Source organism: Sinocyclocheilus anshuiensis, unplaced genomic scaffold (genome assembly GCF_001515605.1).
Source record: "Sinocyclocheilus anshuiensis isolate Anshui unplaced genomic scaffold, SAMN03320099.WGS_v1.1 scaffold159, whole genome shotgun sequence".
Lineage (NCBI taxonomy): Eukaryota > Metazoa > Chordata > Actinopteri > Cypriniformes > Cyprinidae > Sinocyclocheilus > Sinocyclocheilus anshuiensis.
In genome coordinates, this window is record NW_015549567.1 from 249,376 (window position 1) to 273,032 (window position 23,657).

A 23,657-nucleotide genomic window follows, 5' to 3' on the forward strand; every position below is an offset into this window, starting at 1 on the left:
GATTATGAACAGCCTTTTTTTGCCTGATGTGCTATTGTTCCCATTAATTCGTTTTAATATACATTAATTTTAAAATACCTAAATATTAAATATTAATATGAACATACCTAAATTAAATGATAAAGGCCCAAAGCACAAGAACAAAAACAGTGATTTAGCATATAGCGAAAAAGCAACCGGATGCTGTCGATTTCCAATAATTCCCAATAATAATAATTATTAAAATAAAAAGATTCCCTAATATTAAAAATTTCAATCATTACAAAAATTCCCAATAATAATAATAATAATAAAACACCAAACAATCTCAAAACAACAATGATTTAACCACTATAAAGCATCATGAAATCCTTTTCAATGTGATTTCGACAATTAAAAAAAATTAAAAATAATAAGTCTTAAAAAGGCTTATGAATATTTTATAAAGAAGTCTTACTCTTCATTAAGAAATAATAACAAAATAAGGTTTAAAAATTGTACAATAATATTTTAATTATATAATTATATTCTTTGAGTAATACCCAAAACTAAACAAAACTATAAAAACCAAACCAAAACAAAACAAAAGTCAAAACTAAACACAACACAACAAAACAAAACAGCCCACCAATAACATCAGGTCATCCAGCAGTAGGAACACCCACACCGACTGAAGAGGCAAGAACATTGACACAGACTTTCAGCACTAAAATGACTGAACATCATTAATTAAACAAAGAGTTGCTGATGTAACAAAGATGAGCAGGGCAAATGAGCAGTGATGCAATGCGGCAACTACCAATGAGACACCAGACAGTGATCCGAATTGTACAGCCGGACATCGTGGTTTAACAATACAGCCACTCTACGACCTCCAGCAACATATACATGTGAACGTCACAGTCTCCGGGTACATCGAGTCTGGCTGTGATTAAAGGGCTGGAGTGGCTCAGCTCTATGCTGGGAGAAAGACAGCAGAGTTATGTAACAAAGTGTCCAAATAATGCAAGCAAATCTGTTAGCATTCGGTGCTAGTCTCTCAACACCTCTTCAACACCTTTGCCGTCACTAACGCAAATGCTAGACTCTTTAAATATACATCAAAAAGAGTTTGATTTCTAAACGGCGAGCTGTTTTAACTCCACATGATACCAATAAGAGTGTATTAGCAAGATCATGAGCTGGATTTTGAAAGGCATAAAAATTAATTTAAACATCAAAAGCTGTAGAGGTAGACGTCTTTCAGGTTACATAACAGCTCCTGTTATGCTTACAAAAATACTGTGGAGGGATAGCATCAGGTAATACAATAATACTGTAGTACTTTGATATACAGCCTCAGTTCATGTATTTATGTGCTATTCTAAGAATCCCAATGGTACTTTTTGTTAGTGTCTCGAGTTGCCCTTTTCTCATTTGATAGAATCTTCTGGAAATTACCAAGAGAACACAAAATAAGGTTCATGTGATGTGCACCCTTAAGCCATCGTGATGTCACACACATAAACACAAAGAAGGCCATCTTTGTTCAAAGCCATGGGGAAAAAATATAAAAGGTTCAAAGTCTAATACTGGCTTGTGTTCTTTCGCTCGTCATATTGTTTTTGTCATATGCTGTATTGATTCTGCAGCTGTGGAACGTCATTTATGAATGTCATTTAATATGTCTGACTGAGGTTCAGTGAGGACGCAGAAGCCTCTAGACTTTTTTCTCTCTCGTTCTCTCGGGCACACGGAAATGTCACTCTAAAGCTGCGTTGTCTTCGTCACAATCACTCTGATTTGCTGTCGTGGATGGTTTTACCAATACAACTGTCAATCATCTGCTGTCCTCATGAGAACCTGCTCGTCACAAAGAAAACACAAAGAAAGCATTGCAGATTTCACATTTCAGACAGGCAACACACCTCAAGTAATCAATACTGAATACAAGATTCATTTAATCCCAATTCCATCATGGCAAAAGCAATGTGCAAATATCCCTTGAGAAAATAAACATATTCAGTGCCATAGAAAGATGGGCAGACAGAGGCATAAAGAAAGATAAAGCAGCAAGGGCTTTTTTTTTCACTCTGACACTTGCTATAAAAAGAAACCTCAGAGGATTCTGCCTAGTCAGAAATGGATGGGAGGGGTAAATCAAATAAATAAATAAATAAATAACAGCCACTTGCTCTCTGCAGAAACATCAATTATTCCGGATCCAAATGGAAGAGCTACACAACTTTCCCATTAAAGGGACAGAGGACAACCGCTGTAACATCTGAGAGGACAGGTTGCAGCTTGCGAGCCGGGACTGAGCTTCTATCATTTTGCGCACAGAGCGACGAACAACCGGATCATAATCGGTCCGATCTGATGATACTAAAACAGATTCTCATTAAATTCTCAGATGCAGCAGCATACATGATTCAGAAGTATCAGAAATCTGCACGTTGAGATAGAATCAGTCGACCGATGCAACACAGAAGTTCCCAAAAAAAGACGTCCACAGACAGGAACCTGAGGGTTTTGAAGTAGACTGTGAAGAGACCCATTCTGGGTTTTCCATACTTTTTACCAATGAATTACCATCGGTAATGTCTTTTTTATGATTTTTCCATTCATGCTCATGTTTAATAATATTAATAGTAGTAATTATAGTAATAAACTACTACTATTATTAATACTACTAATAATATTGCAAATGATAAAAATAACAACAATAAAAAACTACTACCAATTATAATAATAACAAAAATGTTATAACAATAAAATAATATTATAATTAATAAAAATAATTTAACAAGTAATTTTAACAATATAACTAATATTATAAAAAATATTATGATTTACAATGCATTTATAGAGATTGCACAGATTTCTAGTTGATGAAATAATTTAAATCTTAGCAAAAATTGAAACATTTATTCCATATAGAAATTTTATGCATTGATTTAGAATGCTTTCTCTAAATTGATTTCCCTAAATTTTCCTGGTTGAGATATCAATTTCAAATATTAGCAATCTTTCCATGATCGTGGTAACCTTGTTAACACCGTTACGAAAGCAACATGACTAGGCTTGTAGAGCGATACAGGTAGGAGAAGCGTCTCACCTGATAACGTAGTGGGATTGGAGGATGTGCATGGTGAAGACGAAACGCTCCGCTGGTCTTCAGGATTATAACTCTTCACCACATCAACGGAGCGAGCCGTATAAACACACTCTGACAATTCTCTTTGATGCCTCTCTTGCATAAGTGCTCTCTCTCTCTCTTGCTGTCGTTTGGCAACCCTCCCTCTCTTTTTTCCCCTCTGCCCGCTGTCTCTCTAACTCTGAATTTCCCAACTGTTCTTTACGAATTTTTCTAAGAATCCCTTGTGAGAGATTGTCTCTCTCGCTCTTAATCCCTTCCGTGGCCTGTGATTGGGTATTGTGATCTCTCTCGCGGGCGGTAATCCAGGGTTAAGAGCGAGAGATGGTGAGATTGGGTGAGCGGTGTGATAAAGCAGGAGAGATGGAGCCTGAGATATGCCAGTGCCCATAAACATGCCAACTGGTTCTGTCACCTCCGGTTATTTTAACCTTTATTTACTCCGTACCCCTGTGGCGTATTTATATCCAGCGAGGTTTCATTCATCCTCTAAAACAAGGCAAACACAGTACAAGCAGTGACAGTGGGTTAATTCAGGGGAATAATATAAATAAATAAAATGACGGAGGGAGTTTGGGGAAAAAAAGAACCATCACATTACACTACCAAAGTTTGAGAGCTCAAAACTCCACCCTGAATTTAGATGCACAGAGGTACATTATTAAGATTACAAAAAAAAAAAAAAATTACAAAAAAAATTTAAATAAATATATATATATATATTTAAAAATCTCTTGTACGCACATCTAGGCTGTATTTATGTTATTAAAAAAATACAAGATTTACAACATAAAATAACTGTTTTCTAATTTAATATATTTTAAAATGTATTCTTGTGATGGCAAAGCCATTACTCCAGTCTTCAATGTCACATCTTCTAAAATGCTGATTTGGTGTTCAAGAAACATTTCTCATTATCATCAGTGTTGTTGTGCTGTTTAATACTTTGATACTTTACAGGATTTTTTGATGAATAGAAAGTTATAAATCTCTTTACTGTCACCTTCGATCCATTTAATGAACCCTTGCTGAAAATAAGTATACATTAAATAAAAAAAAAACCTGACTGACACTTGTTTTTGTACATGTGTTTGTAAAGACATTTCAAAGACATGCCAGGTAAATCCAGTTGTAAGGGGATTGAATTAATTATTCCCAGAAAATGAAGTGCTGAGATCAAGGCTTTGCTTTTTAAGAATCAGTAGCGGAGCGCGGCGTGATTTGAGTGGCAGGAAGCTGAGAGTCTTAGGATCTGTCAAGCCGCAAAGAGAAGATTTGGAGTCACTCCACCTTGCGTTTCCTTCCTTCTAAATCACTCATTGTGTGTTTGCCGTTTCCTTCTCTCTCTCCCTCGCTGTCTCTCTTCTCTCTGCTCTCTGAACGCTTTATGAGAGCTTATTTTAGACCCTGCCTAAATGTGATCTGGCAGCTCCCAACTAATGTCAGAACAAAAGCCACGTGCATGCTCACAAAGAGCAGAGAAGAAAAGAAGCTGATGGGATGCTGCTAAATGTATGTAAATGTGAATTCACACTTTTATGTGTTTGTCTGGGGGGCGCTGGCATGTCTGCTTGAGAGGGCAGATGAGATAAACTGTTGGCAAGCCTGAAGCTCACATGACTGTAGCTGGAGAGATGGTGGCGCTGTTGTCTAAAGCTGTTCCTCCGGTATCTGTATTAGTGCCACACTGCACTTCTTAGAATCTCTCAGTAGATGAGAACTGCAGGGTTAGTGTTATGAAGTTTGTATGTTGGTGCTGGGACATCAGATTATGCTGTAGATGTTGTTGAACAGAACATGTGAAGAGCACAGTCAAAGAGACGTGCAAAGATTCTGAGTATTAAAGGGGTCATGAAATGCAGTTTCAGATGTTTATGTTATGTTAGAGTTTCATGGTTGAACTAATCATTTCTCTTGCATGTTTTGCATCCCCGTTTCTTGATGTTATTTTTATAACGTTTGCAATGTTTCAACAGTCAGTTTCAGCATGGTAGTTGCTTTTGCTTGCTTCATTTTCAATATAGAGTTTTAAAAGTACTATTATTCAGTCCCACCAGGATTTCTCAGGAATTTTTTTCAGATTTTTGCCACTTAAAATCACTGAATTTGTAGCAGCTTTTCTCAAAATTTGTGGCATTTCTTGTGTTGTTTTGCAGTGAAAATATACCACATTCTTCTAACATGGATATTACTTTTTTGATCTCAAGGACCTTAAACATAATTGTATCCTACTTTTGCAGAATACACAAAATGTTAATGGATTCAAGTCCAAAAACACAACTATAAAGTCTTTAAAGAGATAGTTCACACAAAAATAAAAATTGTCATTAATTACTCACCCTCATGTCGTTACAAACCCATGAGACCTTTGTTAAGATATTCGGAACACAAATTAAGATATTTTTGATGAAATCCGAGAGCTTTATGACCCTGCATATACAGCAATGGAACTAACACGTTCAAGGCCTAGAAAGGTAATAAGGACATTGATAAAATTCAACCGTAATTTCATGAAGTTACAAGAATACTTTTTGTGCGCAAAGAAAACAAAAACTAAAGCTATGGTTGCTGCTGTTGCAGAACAAGTAATACTTGATTCTGCTAAATGCTTGGAATATTAAATTAAAAAGAAGAATGCTGCTGCTAGAGAGAAGAAAGATCCCCGTAGCAGATCTAGGCAGGTGGTGCTGGGGAGGCGGAGGGTTAAGATGAGGACATGCATAGTGTGCAGATATTCATTTGGATGCGTCCTGGTTATATAGGGAAACAGTAATGAGTATGTGAATCCACTTGACTGGAAACATTAAATTGAACAAACCAATCAGAGCACGAATAGAGTTTCATGGTTGAACTAATCATTTCTCTTGCATGTTTTGCATCTTAAACTTAAAGGTCTTGGTTTTTTTAGATAAATAATTTTCCAGTTGTTTTGGTGATTTCTCAATTACCAAAAACTGAATTACAAAAACTAAAACTGAAATTGCACATGAAAAAAAAAAACTACAATTAAACTGAAATTTAAATATATTGAAAAACAATATATTGAAAAAGCAAACTCATCATGAACTCCCTCACAGGGTAAAGGCTTCAGTGCTCTGCAGGCACACTGTCTGTCTGATTAAGGTGGATTACACCTTTCCAACGGATAGACATGCTGTACTGCAAACAGCAGGAAAATCCTGTCAATTGAGTTTATGCAAATCTAGGAGCTTTAAAAGTAAATGGTGAAGATCCAGAAACATGATGCCAGCTGGAACAGATTAAAACCATGTACAAGCATTAATCTCCTTTAACCACTGTGGCACATTGACTCAAACAGGCATGTAGTGTTTGCATAAACGCAAAAGAGCAACATGATCATGCCTGGTTCTTCTCCACACATCTTAAGTTTGAAGTCAGCCCAGACATCTGTGGAATGCCCTGATACAGTTAGTTTACAACAAACTAAACGATATGCTTGAAGACAGTTTGCTGTAATAGTGCCAAACTGCCAACAAACGTCAAATATAATAGTAGAGCAGGAAGAATAGGTTCCTATGCACCCGCTTGGCAGTTTTTTGTAACCCTAATGGTGTCTAGTTAAGAATTTTTGATGTTGCCGAGGTCAACTAATGTCCCATGGGGTTCGTTTGGCGGCCATCTTGAAATGATGTCATTGCGAGTGGCAAAAAACACATATTTTGAACCATCACAACTCCTGAACCATACAACATACAAACACAAATTAACCCACTTTTTCATATAATTCTGACATCAGGAATCAAACGGAAAGGTCAGTGACATGGTACAACCACTCTTTATTGGTGAAAAACAGGCAAATTACACATTTTTCGGCTCAAAACAATGTAACTTTTGCTATTTTGTTCCGCAATAGTTTTCGGCATTAGCCAAATGACACTAGATTTTCTCTTATTTCAATTGCAAGGTTGTTAAACGGATGTCAATCACTCCAAGTGACATATATGGCAATCTGATAATACTAGCTAATTGAAAGCAAAAGTCATCAAAACCCGGTTTCAGTCTCCAGTCATCAGTCTCCACCTCTTCAAACGTGACCCCCGCTGGTGGTTTATTTTTTCAATATCTTTGCAATGAAAGTATAATTAAAATAAACCAGTATGTTAAAAATCTAAAATATAACCCAGAAAAAAATTTACACAAATCAAAGTAGAAATTGACATGAACAGCATCCCAATGCTGCTACATTCTAACTCCTTATTTGCCATCGTGGCTACTCGTTGGTTACTTTTAACTGCTACTAACGCATTTCAGATATCCATCGTCACCACTCAGCAAGACACAGCAAGAAGATTTCTGATATGTATTATCTAACTTTTTTTACAACTCGAAATATGTCACTACTGTACATTGATAATATGGGTATATAAGTATTAGATAGTACCATCAAATTAACTTACCTGCTAGATAGCTAGCTAGCACTAGGTAATGTTAGCTAGCTAACATAGCTACTTAATAACAGTGGTGGAAGTATAATTTTCATGTTAATATTTATCTTTCCTCTGTAATGGTAGAATATGCAGTATAAAAACAACAAACCATGAAGAAAAGGGGAAAGAGGAAAGTGATCAGACAGACATGTCTGAACCCCCTCTCAAAAGCCCTACTCCCACTTGTGTATTACACACCCCAAATGCATCCAATGACCGCTTTACTATCTTCAATTCTATAAAAGGTGCTTCAAAAGAGTGATTGTTTCATTTACTTGATGTCCATGACAGAAGACTAGCTGAGCCAGTTGATTCGCCTTATTGTATGAAGGCTGTTTATGATCGGCTGCCAGAAACACTAGATGGACACTAGATGGTGTCAGCTTGGAGAACACTGGGTCATCAAGCTCATGGCTGAAGCTCTTAGAAAAAAGGCAAGGGTGAAGAATTATTTGCAAAAGAGGCTAGTGTGCTTCCCTGGCCACCCACTGCAGATGAACTACTGTACACAAGCAAGCAGATAACCTGTTGCCTGAGGAGCTTGACAGGTTCCTCACCCTTGTCTTGTCACCTGTGGTACAAGTGACAGACTGTGGCACATAGAAGTATGTGCTTGGGAAGTTTCCACTCGCCATTTGTCACTGCTCTGCAGAGGTCCTGTCCTACAGAAAGTACAAGTCGGCAGGTCTTCTCACACTTAGAATCAGGGCTGTACGTTAACTTTTTTTTCACATAGCACTGGTGCTACAGAGGTTGAAAGTTTTGTAGCACAGGCCAAAAAGTTGTAGCACAAGTATTGTGGCGTTGTACATTATATTGAGACGGAGGAGGTGCCAGAACAGCAGCCGATATAATGTGCGCTGTAGCACGATACAACGATATTTCTTCAAAAGCAGATCGTGGAGACATTCAAAAATTGTCATATCGCACACCCCTAACTACCAAGTATAATCAATCTCACACACAAAAACAAGCACAACGAAATCACTTCACACTATTAAGCGGCTGTGTTATGAACATGCAAAATTGTATCGCACGCGTGCTACAGTGGTAAATTTATTCATCGCACAGACCAGTTTTTTTTTGTAGCACGTGCGACATATATGTCAGTACAGTACAGCCCTGCTTAGAATCACTTGCTCCAGACAAGACAAGGGTGAGGAACCTGTCAAGCTCCTTAGGCAACAGGTTATCTGCTTGCTTGTGTAGTTCATCTGCAGTGGGTGGCCAGGGCATCACACTAGACTCCAGGAAGGCCTTCTTGATGATATTATGCAGGGAGAGGACTGCATTCTTCATTTGATCGGCTGTTTCAAGCTGATAAGCACATGCCATGGTGTCCTCCAAAGTGATATGAGAACTATATACCAAGTAAAATGAAAAGGATGCTTTGTTTTTCAGTGAAACCTTGGAAAAGGCCAATCATACTGCTCATACGTTTCTCAGCTCTGTATTCAGGGCTTGGTGCACTCTGCTCCTCAAGTTTAAGGACATATAGGCAATGCAGGAATCTGAGTTGTTGGACCTGATTGCCATCTACAGTTTGCTCCTTGACATACTCTCTCACCACTGCACTGTGCTGCAGTCTTCTTAGCCTGGTCTGTGTCTTCCTTCTCCATCTTGCCAGTATGGTGGAAGTATTTGAGGTAGAGGTTGTTACGTCAGGTCTCATGGTATTGAACATCTTTAGCAAAGAAATCTTCACCCTTGACATTGTGAAGCAAACTATTTTTTCCAAGAGCTTCAGTCATGAGCTCGATGCATTTCCATGCTGGCTCTTTGTTCTTCCATGTTGGAAACTTAATAGTCCTCTTGGTTTTCCCGTGCACTTTTACTTCAAACTGGTCACAGAAAATGCATTCTTTAGGAAAGATAGAGCATGCTGATGCTTATGCAGTTTTCGACTTTTGAGGAGAATACTTATTTGTTGCAGAGGGCTGGTCTGAAGTAGCTAAAGTAGAACTTTTCTATCGATCCATCTTGGATGTGAAGTTCAGGTAGCAGTTCCTATGGTACCCAGTGTTCTCCAAGTTGACACCATCTAGTGTTTCCGGCAGCCGATCACAAACAGCCTTCATAAAATAAGGTGAATCAACTGGCTCAGCTAGTCTTCTGTCACGGACATCAAGTAAATGAGACAATCGCTCTTCTGAATCACCTTTCATAGAATTGAAGCAAGTAAAGCAGTCGTCAGATGCATTTGTGGTGTGTAATACACAAGTGGGAGTAGGGCTTTTGAGACGGGGTTGTAAGGTTCACTCAATTGGCCCAACAAAGATATCCAATGGTGTGAATAACACTTGCATTCATGTAGAACATTATATTATGGCATTGACCATTCTGAGTGAGCAGAGTGAGGGGAGATGGGTGAGGGGAAGTAAGCGAATGAAAAGGATAGGTGAGAGGAGTTTTTCCCGCATTTCTCTTAGTGAGATGTCAAAACGGATGTCTGCATGTTAATACACTGTGTGTGTATTGTCTGTATCTCAGAAGATCAAAGTGTCTGAGGTTCTTCAAGTCTTACGGGGTTCAGACACGTCTGATCACTTTCCTCTTTCCCCTTTTCATCATGGTTTGTTGTTTTTATATATTCTGCCATTGAGGAAAGATAAATATTAACATGAAATTAGTTTCATGGATCTGTAATTTCTGGTAGCCTACTTACTAACCAGTGGTGAAATGTAACTAAGTACATTACTCAAGTACTGTACTTAAGTACAAATTCAAGGTACTTGTACTTGAGTATTTCCATTTTATGCAACTTCATACTTCTGTTGCACTACATCTCGGGGGCGAATACAGTATGTTACTTTTTACTTCACTATAGTTATAGTAGTATACTGGATTACAATTTTTCATATCCCACGCGTCCAGTGAAAACTACGTATCTCCACATTTGGTGAATTAAAGTTTCAGATAAACTGAAGGCTGAAGTTTTCCTATATGGGTTGAGAAAATTCTCCTACTTCTAAAGCTAAATAAACTGATTAAAACCTTCTTGGATTAGCTTGAAAATGAATTGTCACAAAGCTCAAAACAGGGCTGTTTTGCTGAGCTCATGAAAAGTTGACATTTTAGAGATACGTGGTTCTCACAGGACAGTGGCGCTACAAACAAATTATCTTATAGAATATGATGCATTTCTGTAGAATAAACTACCCAACAGTATATAAAGTAGTTAAAATGAGCTCTACCTTAAACATCTACAGCAGTAAAATGCAACACATGCAGCAGTAATATTAATCCAAAAACATTTTATACTGTATAATGGTAAAACACTGACAGGGACCATTTTACAGCACAATGAGAACTTTTACTTTTGATAGTTTAAGTACATTTTGGTGATAGTCCATAGTTTTACTTTTGCAGTGTGGTATTAGTAGTAGTACTTTACTTGAGTACATGATCTGAACAATACTTCCACCACTGTTATTAAGTAGCTATGTTATCTATCTAACATTACCTAGTGTTAGCTAGCTATCTAGAAGGTAATTTAATTTGACAGTACTATATAATACTATATAATACAGTACTATAATATACCCATATTATCAATGTACAGTAGTGACATATTTCTAGTTGTAAAAAAGGTAGATAATACATATCAGATGTAAAATCTTTTTTGCTGTATCTTGCTGAGTGGTGACGATGGATATCTGAAATGCGTAAGTAGCAGTTAAAAGTAACCAATGAGTAGCTACGATGGCAAATAAGGAGTTAGAATGTAGCAGCATTGGGATGCTGTTCATGCCAATTTTTACTTTGATTTGTGTAGATTTTTTTCTGGGTTATATTTTAGATTTTGAACATACTGGTTTGTTTTGATTATACTTTCATTGCAAATATATTGAAAAAAATAAACCACCAGCGGGGTCACGTTTGAAGAGGTGGAGACTGATGACTGGAGACTGAAACTGGGTTTTGATGACTTTTGCTTTCAATTAGCTAGTATTATCAGATTGCCATATATGTCACAACTTTTTAACAACTTTGCAATTGAAATAAGAGAAAATCTAGTGTAATTTGGCTAATGCAGGAAACTATTGCGGAACAAAATAGCAAAAGTTACATTGTTTTGAGCCGAAAAATGTGTAATTTGCCTGCTTTTCAACAATAAAGAGTGGTTGTACCATGTCACTGACCTTTCTGTTTGATTCCTGATGTCAGAATTATATGAAAAAGTGGGTTCATTTGTGTTTATTTGTTGTATGGTTCAGGAGTTATCAAAATATGTGTTTTTTGCCACTCGTGATGACAATTTCAAGATGGCCACCAAACGAACCCCATGGGACATTAGTTGACCTCGGCAACATCAAAAATTCTTAACTAGACACCATTAGGGTTACAAAAAACCAGGTTACAAAAAACTATTCGTCCTGCCCTACTATAACCTCAATCGAGTAATTCTGTATGGAACATACTTTAGTAATATGGATTTAAATTATATCACGTTATGACATCAACACTAGATCCACCAATGGCGTGAGTTTGGGCGGGGCTAAATGTCTTCAACAACGGCAAATAAAAGGAGTGTTTAAAACTAATTCTCACTTACTCGGAAAAGAAACATCTGAACCCCTATGGACATGAGGCTTGAGAAGGTGATTGGGAGGCGGTTAGTAGAAATGGCGAGGAAGCAGGAGAGCAAGTAATGAAAGTAAGGGAAGAAGAAATCAGCTCGATTAAGAGGAACGGAACCATGTGATTGCTATTCCCGCTCTTTGATTTAACCCAGAATGCTGTGCTCCGTGATCAGCTAATCTACTGACAGGTGGCCTCGGTGTAATTAAGCTGAAGGGCCCTTGTTTAATCACTTCTTGAGTGAGCATGCTGGGAATCTGACCCCATATTCCTGGGGTCTTGTCCATTATATGCGCGCGCGCACGCACACACACACACGATTATTGATTTAATGATGGTTAATCTTGAATAACATTTATAGACTAATTAGAGGATAATGCATTAAGTGGGGTGTAAAATGGTAAAAGGTAAACTTCAAGACACATGCATTCAGCTATACATTAGGATATATATATACAGTGGGTACGGAAAGTATTCAGACCCCCTTAAATTTTTCACTCTTTGTTATATTGCAGCCACTTGCTAAAAATGTGGAAAATGTGAACGGAATCGTGGAATCAGTCATAAAAATGGAATTTATTTTGGATGAGTAAGTAGGTTGGTACACCTAAATGAAAACGCGATATGTACCAGTGTCTGTGAATAATACGCCACAAAAAGACTATGGCACAGACACATGGTTTTGTTTACTACACACATGCTGAAGCGCGCATAACGGTGGCAGTGTTTTCAAACTTGTGCTGCCTCAATATATGAGTACATAAACACATAAACAATCTCTAGACCAGGGGTGCCCAAACTCGGTCCTGGAGGGCCGGTGTCCTGCAGAACAGGACCGAGTTTGGGCACCCCTGCTCTAGACCTTCTCAGAGTCACTTCATGAGCATTTTACCATTTCTTTTGACAAAAACTATCGCCATATCACATACAAACAGAAACTTAAAGGTCTTCACCGCAACCCATCAAAATAAAAGATCGGTTTAACTTGAAGAAACAGTGACAGAAATATATTAAATAATGTAATGATAGTACTACTTCCGCTACAAACATGATATTTTTAAGGAATGTTCACCAGAAAAATTATTAACCTGAAGAATGTAAATACACAATATAGTATTTCTGAAAAAAATATATAAATAAATAAAATAATACATTTAAAAAATCAATTAATTAGACAAGCTTTTGATTATTAAAATGTAATGAAACCATTAAAATAGAATCCAGAAAATTAATGGAAAACACAGAATTTGGAAAAAAATAAAATGGAATTTGGGAAAAAATAAAACAGATTTCATACGGCCCTATATACATATACATCCTACACACACACACACACACACACAAAATAATTATAATATTAATATGTACTATTATGCTATATAGTACTACCATTTTGTGGTAGTGCTGTAAACAGAAAAACCTAAAGCTAAATGCTCAAGGACAGATCACACATTAGACATTTCACACACACTGAGATGGAAGGTGTTTTGCTAACTGGCAGAAACACAGCTATTGCCTCTAAAACAAACTCTTTTTTAGAACGTGAGGGGGCAGTCTGTGCTGTCCTGCTAAACCAAAAGCCTACACGGCAGCGTGTACACGTGTGTGTGTGTGTGTGTGTGTGTGTGTGTGTGTGTGTGTGTGTGTGTGTGTGTGTTTGTCTGTTTGTGTGTAAGGTTTGAGAGTGTGCTGATTTTGGACAGTAACAGTAAAATTGGACAGTAAAATTCTCTTAGGCTTTAGTGAACTTTCCTGTCAGCTCCAGACCTTATATAAAATGTGTGTGTGGAGTAGATGCTGAGGTAAAGGCTGGTCTCTTAGTGTCTGCCTAAAGTACGGCGTAGAGCCAGCACCACACTCACTGTGAGCTGTACACACACAAATGAAGCCAGTTACGGGGAAAACTGAATTATGTAGGAGACTGTGCATTGACCAGAAAATTTGAGTTTCCTGAAGCGTAACTATGTGAAATAAAATTCGATAAACACACAAACACAGAAGCAAGGAGCACGGGCAACTTCACACCAAGACACACTGTACAAACTTAACTTATGAGCATTATGACTAACGTCGTAGCTAATGAGTTCACTAATAAGCCTGGACTCTCTTGGGAGATCAGTTCTTAACAGGCTCACCGTTTCTCTTCTCCCTCTGATTGGTTTGGGTCCTGCTCCTTGGGCATGTGTTCCATTCACCTTATTTCCATCCAGCAGCCAATCATGTGAGACTGAGGCGGGCCCCACCTTCGAATGCACGCCTGTCATTCGCGGGTTGTGATGAGTCAGATAGTCATCGGACGGCTCTGCGGAGCGACGCTCGCAAACCAAGCCCGCCTCACTCTCCAACTCAGATGGCCAGTGATAATGCAGCAATATATGATGAGGTCTGCGAAAAAAGAGAGGATCAAAATGAGCATGTGCTCTAATCAATGCAGAATGCTGCAAGAACATACAGTGATGAAAAAGAATCTGAGATCAAACAGTAAGTGTTGCTTTCATTCACAAAACTTTGTGAGTAGTGGAACGTTTCCTGGGGAAATGCAAAAGTTTTGCGAACTAACACAAAGATTCATGGGAAATACAAAACTTTTCAGAGCGAATGCAAAGTTTCTCGGGGGAGTGCAAAACTTTTGTGAGTAAACAAAAATGTTCTCTGGGAGGTAAAAGCTATGAGATAATTGTTCCTCCGATCCCATATTTTTTATAAATGCTCAATACAAACTATAAACTTGCTTACTTAGTTATTATTGATAAATTTTATGTTTATTTATAACTTATATATTTTCTTTGTTTTTATCTTCATAGCATTTTCACCACCATGGTCACTAAAATTGAGTTTACAAATAAAAGTAATCTTATATCAATGTATTAATTCCTCCGATCCCATATTTTTTATGGGGCTCGATACAAACTATAAAGTCATTCATTTATATATTTATATATATTATTATATATATATATATATATATATATATACACACACACACACACACACACACTGTATATATTTATAATTGATACATATATTTATTTATAATTTATATATTTTATTCGTTTTGATCTTCATAGCATTTTCATCAATAAGGTCACTAAATTAGAGTTTACAAATAAAAAAGTAATCTTATATCATTGTACTAAAAGATAATTCCACGCAAAAATAATGGCATGACCCTCACAAACGTTGGCAAATCTTAATATAGTGGATTCAGTCAGCTGTATTTTTTATTAATTTATTTTGAGCGATTTTCCCCTCAAAAAGTAATCAATTAATTTAAAAAGTAATAAATAAATAAATACTCCAGTATAATAACTCTGGTCTACATTCTACTCTGAAACTGAGTGTCAGATGTGTGTGCATCCCCCTCCTCTTTTAGCTGTCTGTCCCATGTGACACACTTCCCATGAGCTCTCCGGAGCATCGCCGGCTCACTGGAGACAGAGAGCACACTTTCCAGGAAACAACTCCGATTAGGAGGTCCGTAATCCCATCTCTCCCTTTACCACATACTCTTTGCAAACCCAGGAGCTCACGTGCACCACTAGGCTGCTCTTTCACTTCTTTGGCAGCAACAATGTGTCTTAAAACCTGTGTAAATCACAAGGCCTTGACTGCCTCGATAATCTGGATTAGGTGGTAGGATATTGAAAAAAAACAATGATCGTGGGTCCATAGGTCACGGATTCTGATGAGCTGGACCACTTAAAGGCTCACTTGATGTAAACATGTCATCGCTTACAGTATTTTAACTGTGCATTTAGACTTAATTGTGTATGCAGACTGTACTGAAATTGACACACAAGTCTAAACACAACAGATGAGATTAGACAAAGGAAGTCAACGTACAAGCAAATTAGGGATTTGGCAACACAGCAAATCGGTATCCAAACTTAGTCTCTGTTTTGCTGTTGTCACAGGTCAATAAGGTCAGACTAAGAGTCCAAAAAAAGCCACTGATCCAGGATTATTTTTATATCGACTATTTTCACTGATATATTATCAAAAATAATACAGATATACAGTAGTTTTGATGTTGTGAGTGCATCTGAAAAAAGTAAGTGCACAGAGTGAGCAGCTGCAGGAAAACTGCAAGACCTGAATTGTCCTTAACACGAGACATGCTTTATATTAAGGACTTCAAACTAGCTCATGAGAATACAATTTAGCTCAGTGTTCCCTGTCAGGTGCTCTGACAGATACGTGTGCTAACAGATATGGTGTGCTGTTTGAGACGTGTTTTCCTCAGTGCATAACTTAAGTTTCACAGGTATATTCTCACCTCTAAATGAAAGAAAGTCACATGAGTATTTCCATTTTGCATAAAGGCTTGTCCTGACAGCAAGCAAGTCTATGCTAAACTTCACAGACTTCACGTCAAACAAGCACAACAGAAAGGGAGCACAATAATTCTGACTAAAATATACATTTTACTGAAATATTTGTTGGTGATTTGGCAAAAAAAAAAAAAAAAAAATAATAACGTTACCCCTATTTCAAAGAGAGCATGTGCAGACGAGGAGTTAAATGTGCCCGCTTGCTTGGCAGCGGAACAGTGAACCGTGTCTACACCGGACATGACACCGCCGCGTCGCAACAGGTTGAGTCTGTCTACACAGGACATTTGAACTTTGTGTCAGTACCTCATAAACAAGACGAGGCAGTTTACTGTCGGGGATTTGTCATGTCGTGTCACGCCGCATCCAGGGTAGACAGCATCACTGATTATAATGAGTTCTGGAAACAAGCCACAACACAGCAAAATTAGCACAACGCAATGGAAGCAAGCCACAACACGATGGAAACCAGCCATAACACAGTGAAATTAGCACAACACAACGGAAACAAACCACAACACAGCAAAATTAGCACAATGCAATGGAAACAGGCCGCAACATAACTAAATTAGCACAACACAATGGAAACCAGCCAAAACACAGCAAAATTAGCACAACACAATGTAATTAGTCCTATGTGCTGTGTTGCGGCGATTTTATTGTGTTGTGGAGATTTCGTTGTGTTGTGCACTACTGGGCCACCGTAGTAGTGGAGCGTTGTACTGTAATATTATCCTTGCAAACAGTTTCCAGCATTTCAGAAATAAAAGTCTAATAAAAAAAAAACAAAAAAAAAAAACAGAAGGTAAGACATTCTGTATTCAGACTGCAATGAAATCACTGACACAGACTAGCCCCTGCTAATTTTTTAATTACCTTACATCTCCCATGAGAAACAATTGCTGTCTAAACAGGGCTTAGGGAAAATAGCAGCCTAAACACTCTTCTAAATATCTTCTTTTGTGTTCTGCTAAAGAAAGAAAGTCACAAGGTTATCAAAAACCATGAGGAAGAGTCACTGAATTTTGGGTCAACTACAAAGCCCTTTAAGCACCCTTTAAGGCTAAAATGTACACAGATAATCTTGTTGCTGCCCAGGCCTGTATACTGTAGGAGGTCTACCTCTCTCTCCTGTTCAGTCAAGGTCAAAGTCATAAAGCCCCATACAATCAAACATACGGGATCTATAAATGTAGCTTTACAAGGCAGGGTTCCTGTTAAACATGCAACTGAGCGAGAACAGGGACAGGAGGGAGACCAGGAGAAAGAGAAAGAGAAAGAGAGAAAGAACACAGCAGTTTAAGTTTAATTCAGCATAGGGCCATAAACAGGTAAAAAAAAAAGAGGTGGTGTTTGTTAATGATGACTGTTTGTTTTAGTGTGTGTGTGTGCGCGAGTGTTGTAAAAAGTGCAAAGGGAGCCAAAAATGCACAAAGGCCACATAAATTTTTAAGTAGAGCATTGAAGGTATGGTATCTTTGACACTGCACCTGTGTATGTGCGGGAGTGGGTATGCTGTGTGTGATGGGGCAGCGCTTGACATATATGTTGACACAGTGCATACATTTTATATATATATAAAACTGCAGCAGGTGCAGCTGAGTAAGATTTTCGGCCTCATTTTTCTTGCTGTAAGTTTGTCGCTGTTTTCTGCATTCTCAAACGTGGCACTAAAACTTTTTAATTGGCAAGAAGAAAGTGGACTCTGTTTCTCTCTTCCTCTGTTTTCCTACTTTCTTCTTGCCCTTAATTCAATGCTTTAAAATGCTGGTTTGAAAGTAGCATGAAAAAGAATAATTAGATAGTATGTTGCAGAGCTAAACAGCCTCTGTTAATTAGCCTCTCTCTTTCACTCTTTCTCTCTTTTTTCATTCAGGATAGAAGGCTCCAGTCTTCCTACTATTTTATAATTACAATTATATTTATATAAACAATTTTACATCACAACCGCAGTACAATTAAATTACACAATAAGTTACAAGATAGTTAAAAGATAGGCATTTTCATCTAGTGGGATTTGACAGGTTGGCCGCTATACTTATGAACAGCTAATGACAGAGCACTGAAGATCCAGGAGATAAACATTCCGGACTGTGATTTGATATGATCTCAGTGAAGGCCGCGTTGTGCAGATGCCATTATGCCAGTCAGAGGGCACCATCCTTTAATGAATGTTTCACAAAGAAGCCAACGCAAGAAGAGATCCTTATATAACCAATCAACTCACCGCCTTTGAAAAAGAGCATATTGTACGTCAAAAGGACTGAAAAATGCTACTTTGCTTGATTGCCGATCTCAGCCTAACTATAAGATCTAATGCACCAATCACACATATCCTTGCTGAGTAGCACCTTCGCGTTAAAATAAAACTGAAGAAACACCTTCCTTGTGAATGTGTGCCTAAATACCTTTAGAGCTGAGCACAGCCTCTAAAAGCAGAGATGGTGGCAGGTTTAGCTTACAACAAAACACTGAGAATTTGTTTTCATACAAAAATACAAAATACTCACCAAAGCCACTTTTTTTGTTTCATTTGGTGCTTGGCGAGTGTTAATATTGGACCCTGCCTCACTTGTCCTCCTTTCCAGCGATTGCTGTTTACATTAGGTGGAGTGGGCTGATAAAGTTGTGTGATTGATGGCTAGTTAAACTGCCTCTGTAAGTCACCACATGCCTGATTATTGTCTCTCAGTAGTTGACCTTTTAGTAGTTGTTACTACTATGTGTCAGGTTTACAAAGAGTCGATGAGAAATGGTTTAGAAAAGGACAGAAGAGAGAAGTTGAAAGAGAAGAATGGTCAACCAGTTTGGGAAGGTTGGCCAATGGAGAGTTATAATGCTGCTCTATATGATTTAATGCAATTTAATGACAGTAAATGATACAGTCACAAAAAAATGTATACAATTATACACAATATATATATATATATTTTATTTTTTTTTTTTTTTATTTTCCCCCTAAGTATCATGCAACACTGAAAACTGGAGCCATACAGAACAGCCACGAAAAAGGAGCCATACAGATTACAGTAAATATAATAAAATAGACAATAGTTATCTAAACTTGTAAAAAAAAAAAATGCAATTTAGACTATATCTTTAGTATTAAACAGTTTTTGTTTATAATAATGTGTGAATTCTAAGTGTATAGATACAGTTCAGATATAATCTAATATAGGTCACAAAAAATGTGCAATCTGAAAAACAAACTTGTCAATAATGTCAAAAAGTCAAACGTGAGTCAATCCATCAGGTAGGTAGATATATAACCATCTACTATTGTTCATCTGAACCTGTAGAATATGTCCTGATGGACAGGACGGGAGGTTCTTTTGGCAGATGTAGCCTCTTCTATCCAACACTTTGCTTTTACAACATTAATCGCCCTAGACATTTATTGCGTTTGAATAATTGCCATCTTATCTGAAGAGAAATTTAGCTTGTGTCTGTTTAGCATCTTCTCTAGCTCAAGAATAAGGAAAATTAATGAGGTGGATCTGTTCAAATGCAAGACGGAGACTACGCAGCGAGACGACGGTTATCTTGCGTAAGGTCAGTCTGACAAAGTCACTTCCCTTAGGCACAGACGGATGTTTAGGGGGAAACAAAAAGGGGAAAGGAAGGGCATTGTGGGAAACTGACCCAACCACCCCAACAAACACAAACACTCCCCTTCAAAGAGCACACGGCCTCCTCCCTCATTCCACCATGCCTTTGGCAAAGTCGGGTCAAGACGCTGCCAAGAATGTGACTGTATTTGAAAAACAAATTAGAGGCTTTTCCCTTCCCGATTTCACTGTTTCAAATGTGGAATAAAAAAATAAATAAAAAAAACTTTGATCTTCTCAAAAGGTGGTTAAAAGGAAGATTCTGCGAATTGAGCTCTCTGTGGGTTTGCTGGCTTTGTGCATAGCTAAATCATGCTCTATTAATCTTTCACAAGGCCAGTCAGTCAGGCATAAAAAACCTGAGATTTACTTTAAGATGGATGCTTCAGCATTTCTTTTTTATTACGGTATACCAATAGGAATTGCTTGAGCCTAGCAACTTATCAAGTGATCCCACTGCAGTCAGATGCATGTTCAGCGTCAGGGAGGAGGCTGTGAACTTCCCCTCAGATCATGGCAGATGGCGCACTGCTCTTCCTCTGACGCAACGTAAAGCTGAACGACTGAATGCACAGCTTTCCATCTAATGACCTACTTTTTAGGGCTGTCAAAGTTAAACGTGCGATTAATTAAATATATTTAAAATGCTTATTCAATTTGACATTGTAAGTGTTTCATTCTGTGTGATTTCTAACAAAAATGATGGAAACATTCAGAGCTGATTAAACGTGATTGGAGCCACATCCACATACATATACATACAAGTTATTGTGAAATTTAAACAATGCTGATATCTGTCATTATTTAAAAAGTTGTTCCAAACCAATATGTTTCATTTGTAGAACACAAAAGTTTTTTTTATTATTATTATGGCCACTTTTTCAATGTAATGAAAATAAAGGAGGGCTCCACTGAGGCCCCAAAAACACCATAAATGTGATTATGGTGTCATTATGATGACATTATTGATTGAAAATCGGCCCTAACTCTCTTTGGCATGTGCATTATACGCAATATTCAAATCATGAATGAATGACTCTTTTAAGCCCAATCTTTCAATTAATTTGTTGATTCAGCTCACAAACTGATCCAAATTATTAGTTCACAAAGTCAACCGATGGAGTTCTTGAGCTTTCAGTGAATCAATTATCTTTAAAAATAACCTTTAAAAATTGGAATATAGCACATAAATCAAATGGATTATTTTTCTTAGAGTCAAACAAAATATAGTAGTTGACATGAGTAGTATGTCCAAAAGAAAGCAAAAATAAATAAATACAAATTAGTTAATTAATTAAATCATTAAAGTCATACAGGTTTGATACGACATGAAGGTGAGTAAAAGAAGACAGATTTTGGGTTAACTTTACCTTTAATTCAAATTAAGGGACATTACAAGTTCATAAAGTGTAAGGATTATTTTATTATGGAAATACTGCAGTTTTGAATTTCCTTTTTTTCATTTCTTTTTGTATAAGTGAGAAGAGTGATGAGCACTGATGCATAAGTTTACACTATGACTGTCTTTCACACAAACTACCAAACCTAATAATCACACATATACTTAAGTTAGTTTTCTTTCCTTTAAAGGAACTACATGCATCACTATCAAAAACAATTACATTAATCGTGATTAAATATTTGACTCAACTGACAGCCCTAATGCTTACACATATCATTAGCATGACTTTAAGTAGGAGATACTTGTAGAGAGAGATATTGAAATGGAATAAAACCAGAGGTCAGGGAGACAGGTGGGGTCAAAGGTCACCACTGTGTTTGGACAGGAGCCCAGTTAAAGATCTATCTCCCTTCCTCCTAACCTGTTTGTTTGTACTTCATACACATCACCAGGGTCTGTGCCTGGGGCAGCGGTACAGAACTGAGATACCAAGCGATAAAACTGCCGTCCGTGGAGCGTGAGATCTCTGACAGAGCCTAAATGCTCCAGCACACTTCCGAGCAAACACAGCAGGTGAGGTTTGGCAGTCAATCAGATAAACAGGTATAGTATTTTTATGAATGGAGCAGAAGCCAAACCAAGTGGAAACAAAGGGAATTCCGATGCATGTGTGTGTGTGTATTGGCAGAGGCTGGGACAACCCTGTGGCTCAGTGACACCCGGTAGGTTATGCTGGGAATTAAAGCAGATTGAGAGGTGTGGTATCTTGGCCAAAGGCCCTTCGATCTGCACATGCGCTGCCAGAGCATTCACTGGTCTGGGCAATCTCAGCTGCAGGCATTGCCTATCACTAGCTCTCTTTCACACTCTATTTCTTTCCCTCACATTTTCTCAGAAGCTGGACATATACACAACGGCAGAGTGGGAAAAACCAGACATGACAGCAAGTCTCACTGACTTCAAAACCCCTTGGGCTGTTTGTGTAAAGGAATCATTCACCTAAAAATGAAAATTCTGTAAGCGCTTACTCACCCTCATGTTGTTTCAACCACGTATTACTTTCTTTCCTCCATGGAAAACAAAAGACAGTGTTTAATGTTTGAGGTGCCCTTTTCACGCGACTCATTCTGGCTTGGAATGACCTGGAATGTGTTGCGCAATAACTTTATATGATTAACCTGTACCCCCCATTTTGGGACTCACAGCTGAAAATGACCTACCTAACTTAAAATTGTAACAGTTCCTGACTTCAGTGTGCTACACACACCATTTTGGTGTCTTTGGAAAGAAGACCCTTTGGGCTTTACTATCCATCATCCAGAGTTGATAATGCTCAAAAAGATAAAAAGTTATAGACAGAAATTGTACCACACTGATTTTTTTTTAATTACACATAAAAATACATGAAATCAGTCCTGGAGCAATCCAGAAACGTAATGGGTTGAAAGTCACATGTCTCATGAGTTTATATTTCAAATCTGAAGAAGATGCCATGAAAAATGAGATTCCTGCAACCATTTTTCTGAGACTATGTCCTATCAGATGACAGGTGCGTCACACCGTGCGTCATGAGCTGTCACGAGAGAGCGCCAGAATTCAAATAAACAATATTCCGAGTATCTTTTACTCTTTTTTTTTAGTGGATGGTCTCATTCTGTTTGTGACACTGTATGCTACAAAACCATGTTGCTTTTTAATACCAAGATGCAGTTTTTTGAGCGCAAGTTATTCCATAACGGATACAAACAATAACTGTCCCCGAAGAAATGAGACGTAAACAAAGGAATTACCATTCATATTACAACGTTATTGTTTTGTTGGACTAAAAGTGCTCTATGGGATGTTATTCAGTGGACTCTTACCTTTCTAACTAAACCGGGATTTACAGCAGTGAATGCGTTTATGACTCGTTATTATGATGAATCTGGTACGTACTGCATTTTGATTATGCATGTTTTGATGTGTACTGCTTACACAAATTTAGCAAATACATTCTTTATAAGCTTTCCATTGAAAAACAGCGATCTATCGTCGATGCTTGAGGCTTAGACCTTTAGAATGATATATAGTTTGTCAAGATGAATTATGTCCCTTTTCATTTAATCTATTCGTAAACATTGACACGTGCAAACAAAGAGCATTCGGTGCGCCGGCGTCCAGGTGCGGGTTAAC

At 37.7% G+C, this 23,657-nt stretch overlaps 1 protein-coding gene across 2 annotated transcripts in view; it reads right to left on the reverse strand.

Annotated features, from left to right (window-relative positions):
- LOC107657272 (thyroid hormone receptor alpha) overlaps nucleotides 1-23,657 on the reverse strand; it is a 159,765-nt gene that overhangs the window by 20,038 nt on the left and 116,070 nt on the right. The window contains exon 3 of one of the 2 annotated variants that reach the window (XM_016445306.1): nucleotides 14,280-14,529. In XM_016445306.1, coding sequence (XP_016300792.1) covers nucleotides 14,280-14,335 — 56 coding nt within the window. In that variant the 5' untranslated portion in view covers nucleotides 14,336-14,529. Of the gene's footprint in view, nucleotides 1-3,076; nucleotides 3,323-14,279; nucleotides 14,530-23,657 lie in introns of those variants that run through there. The other variant, XM_016445307.1, reaches the window with a different exon arrangement.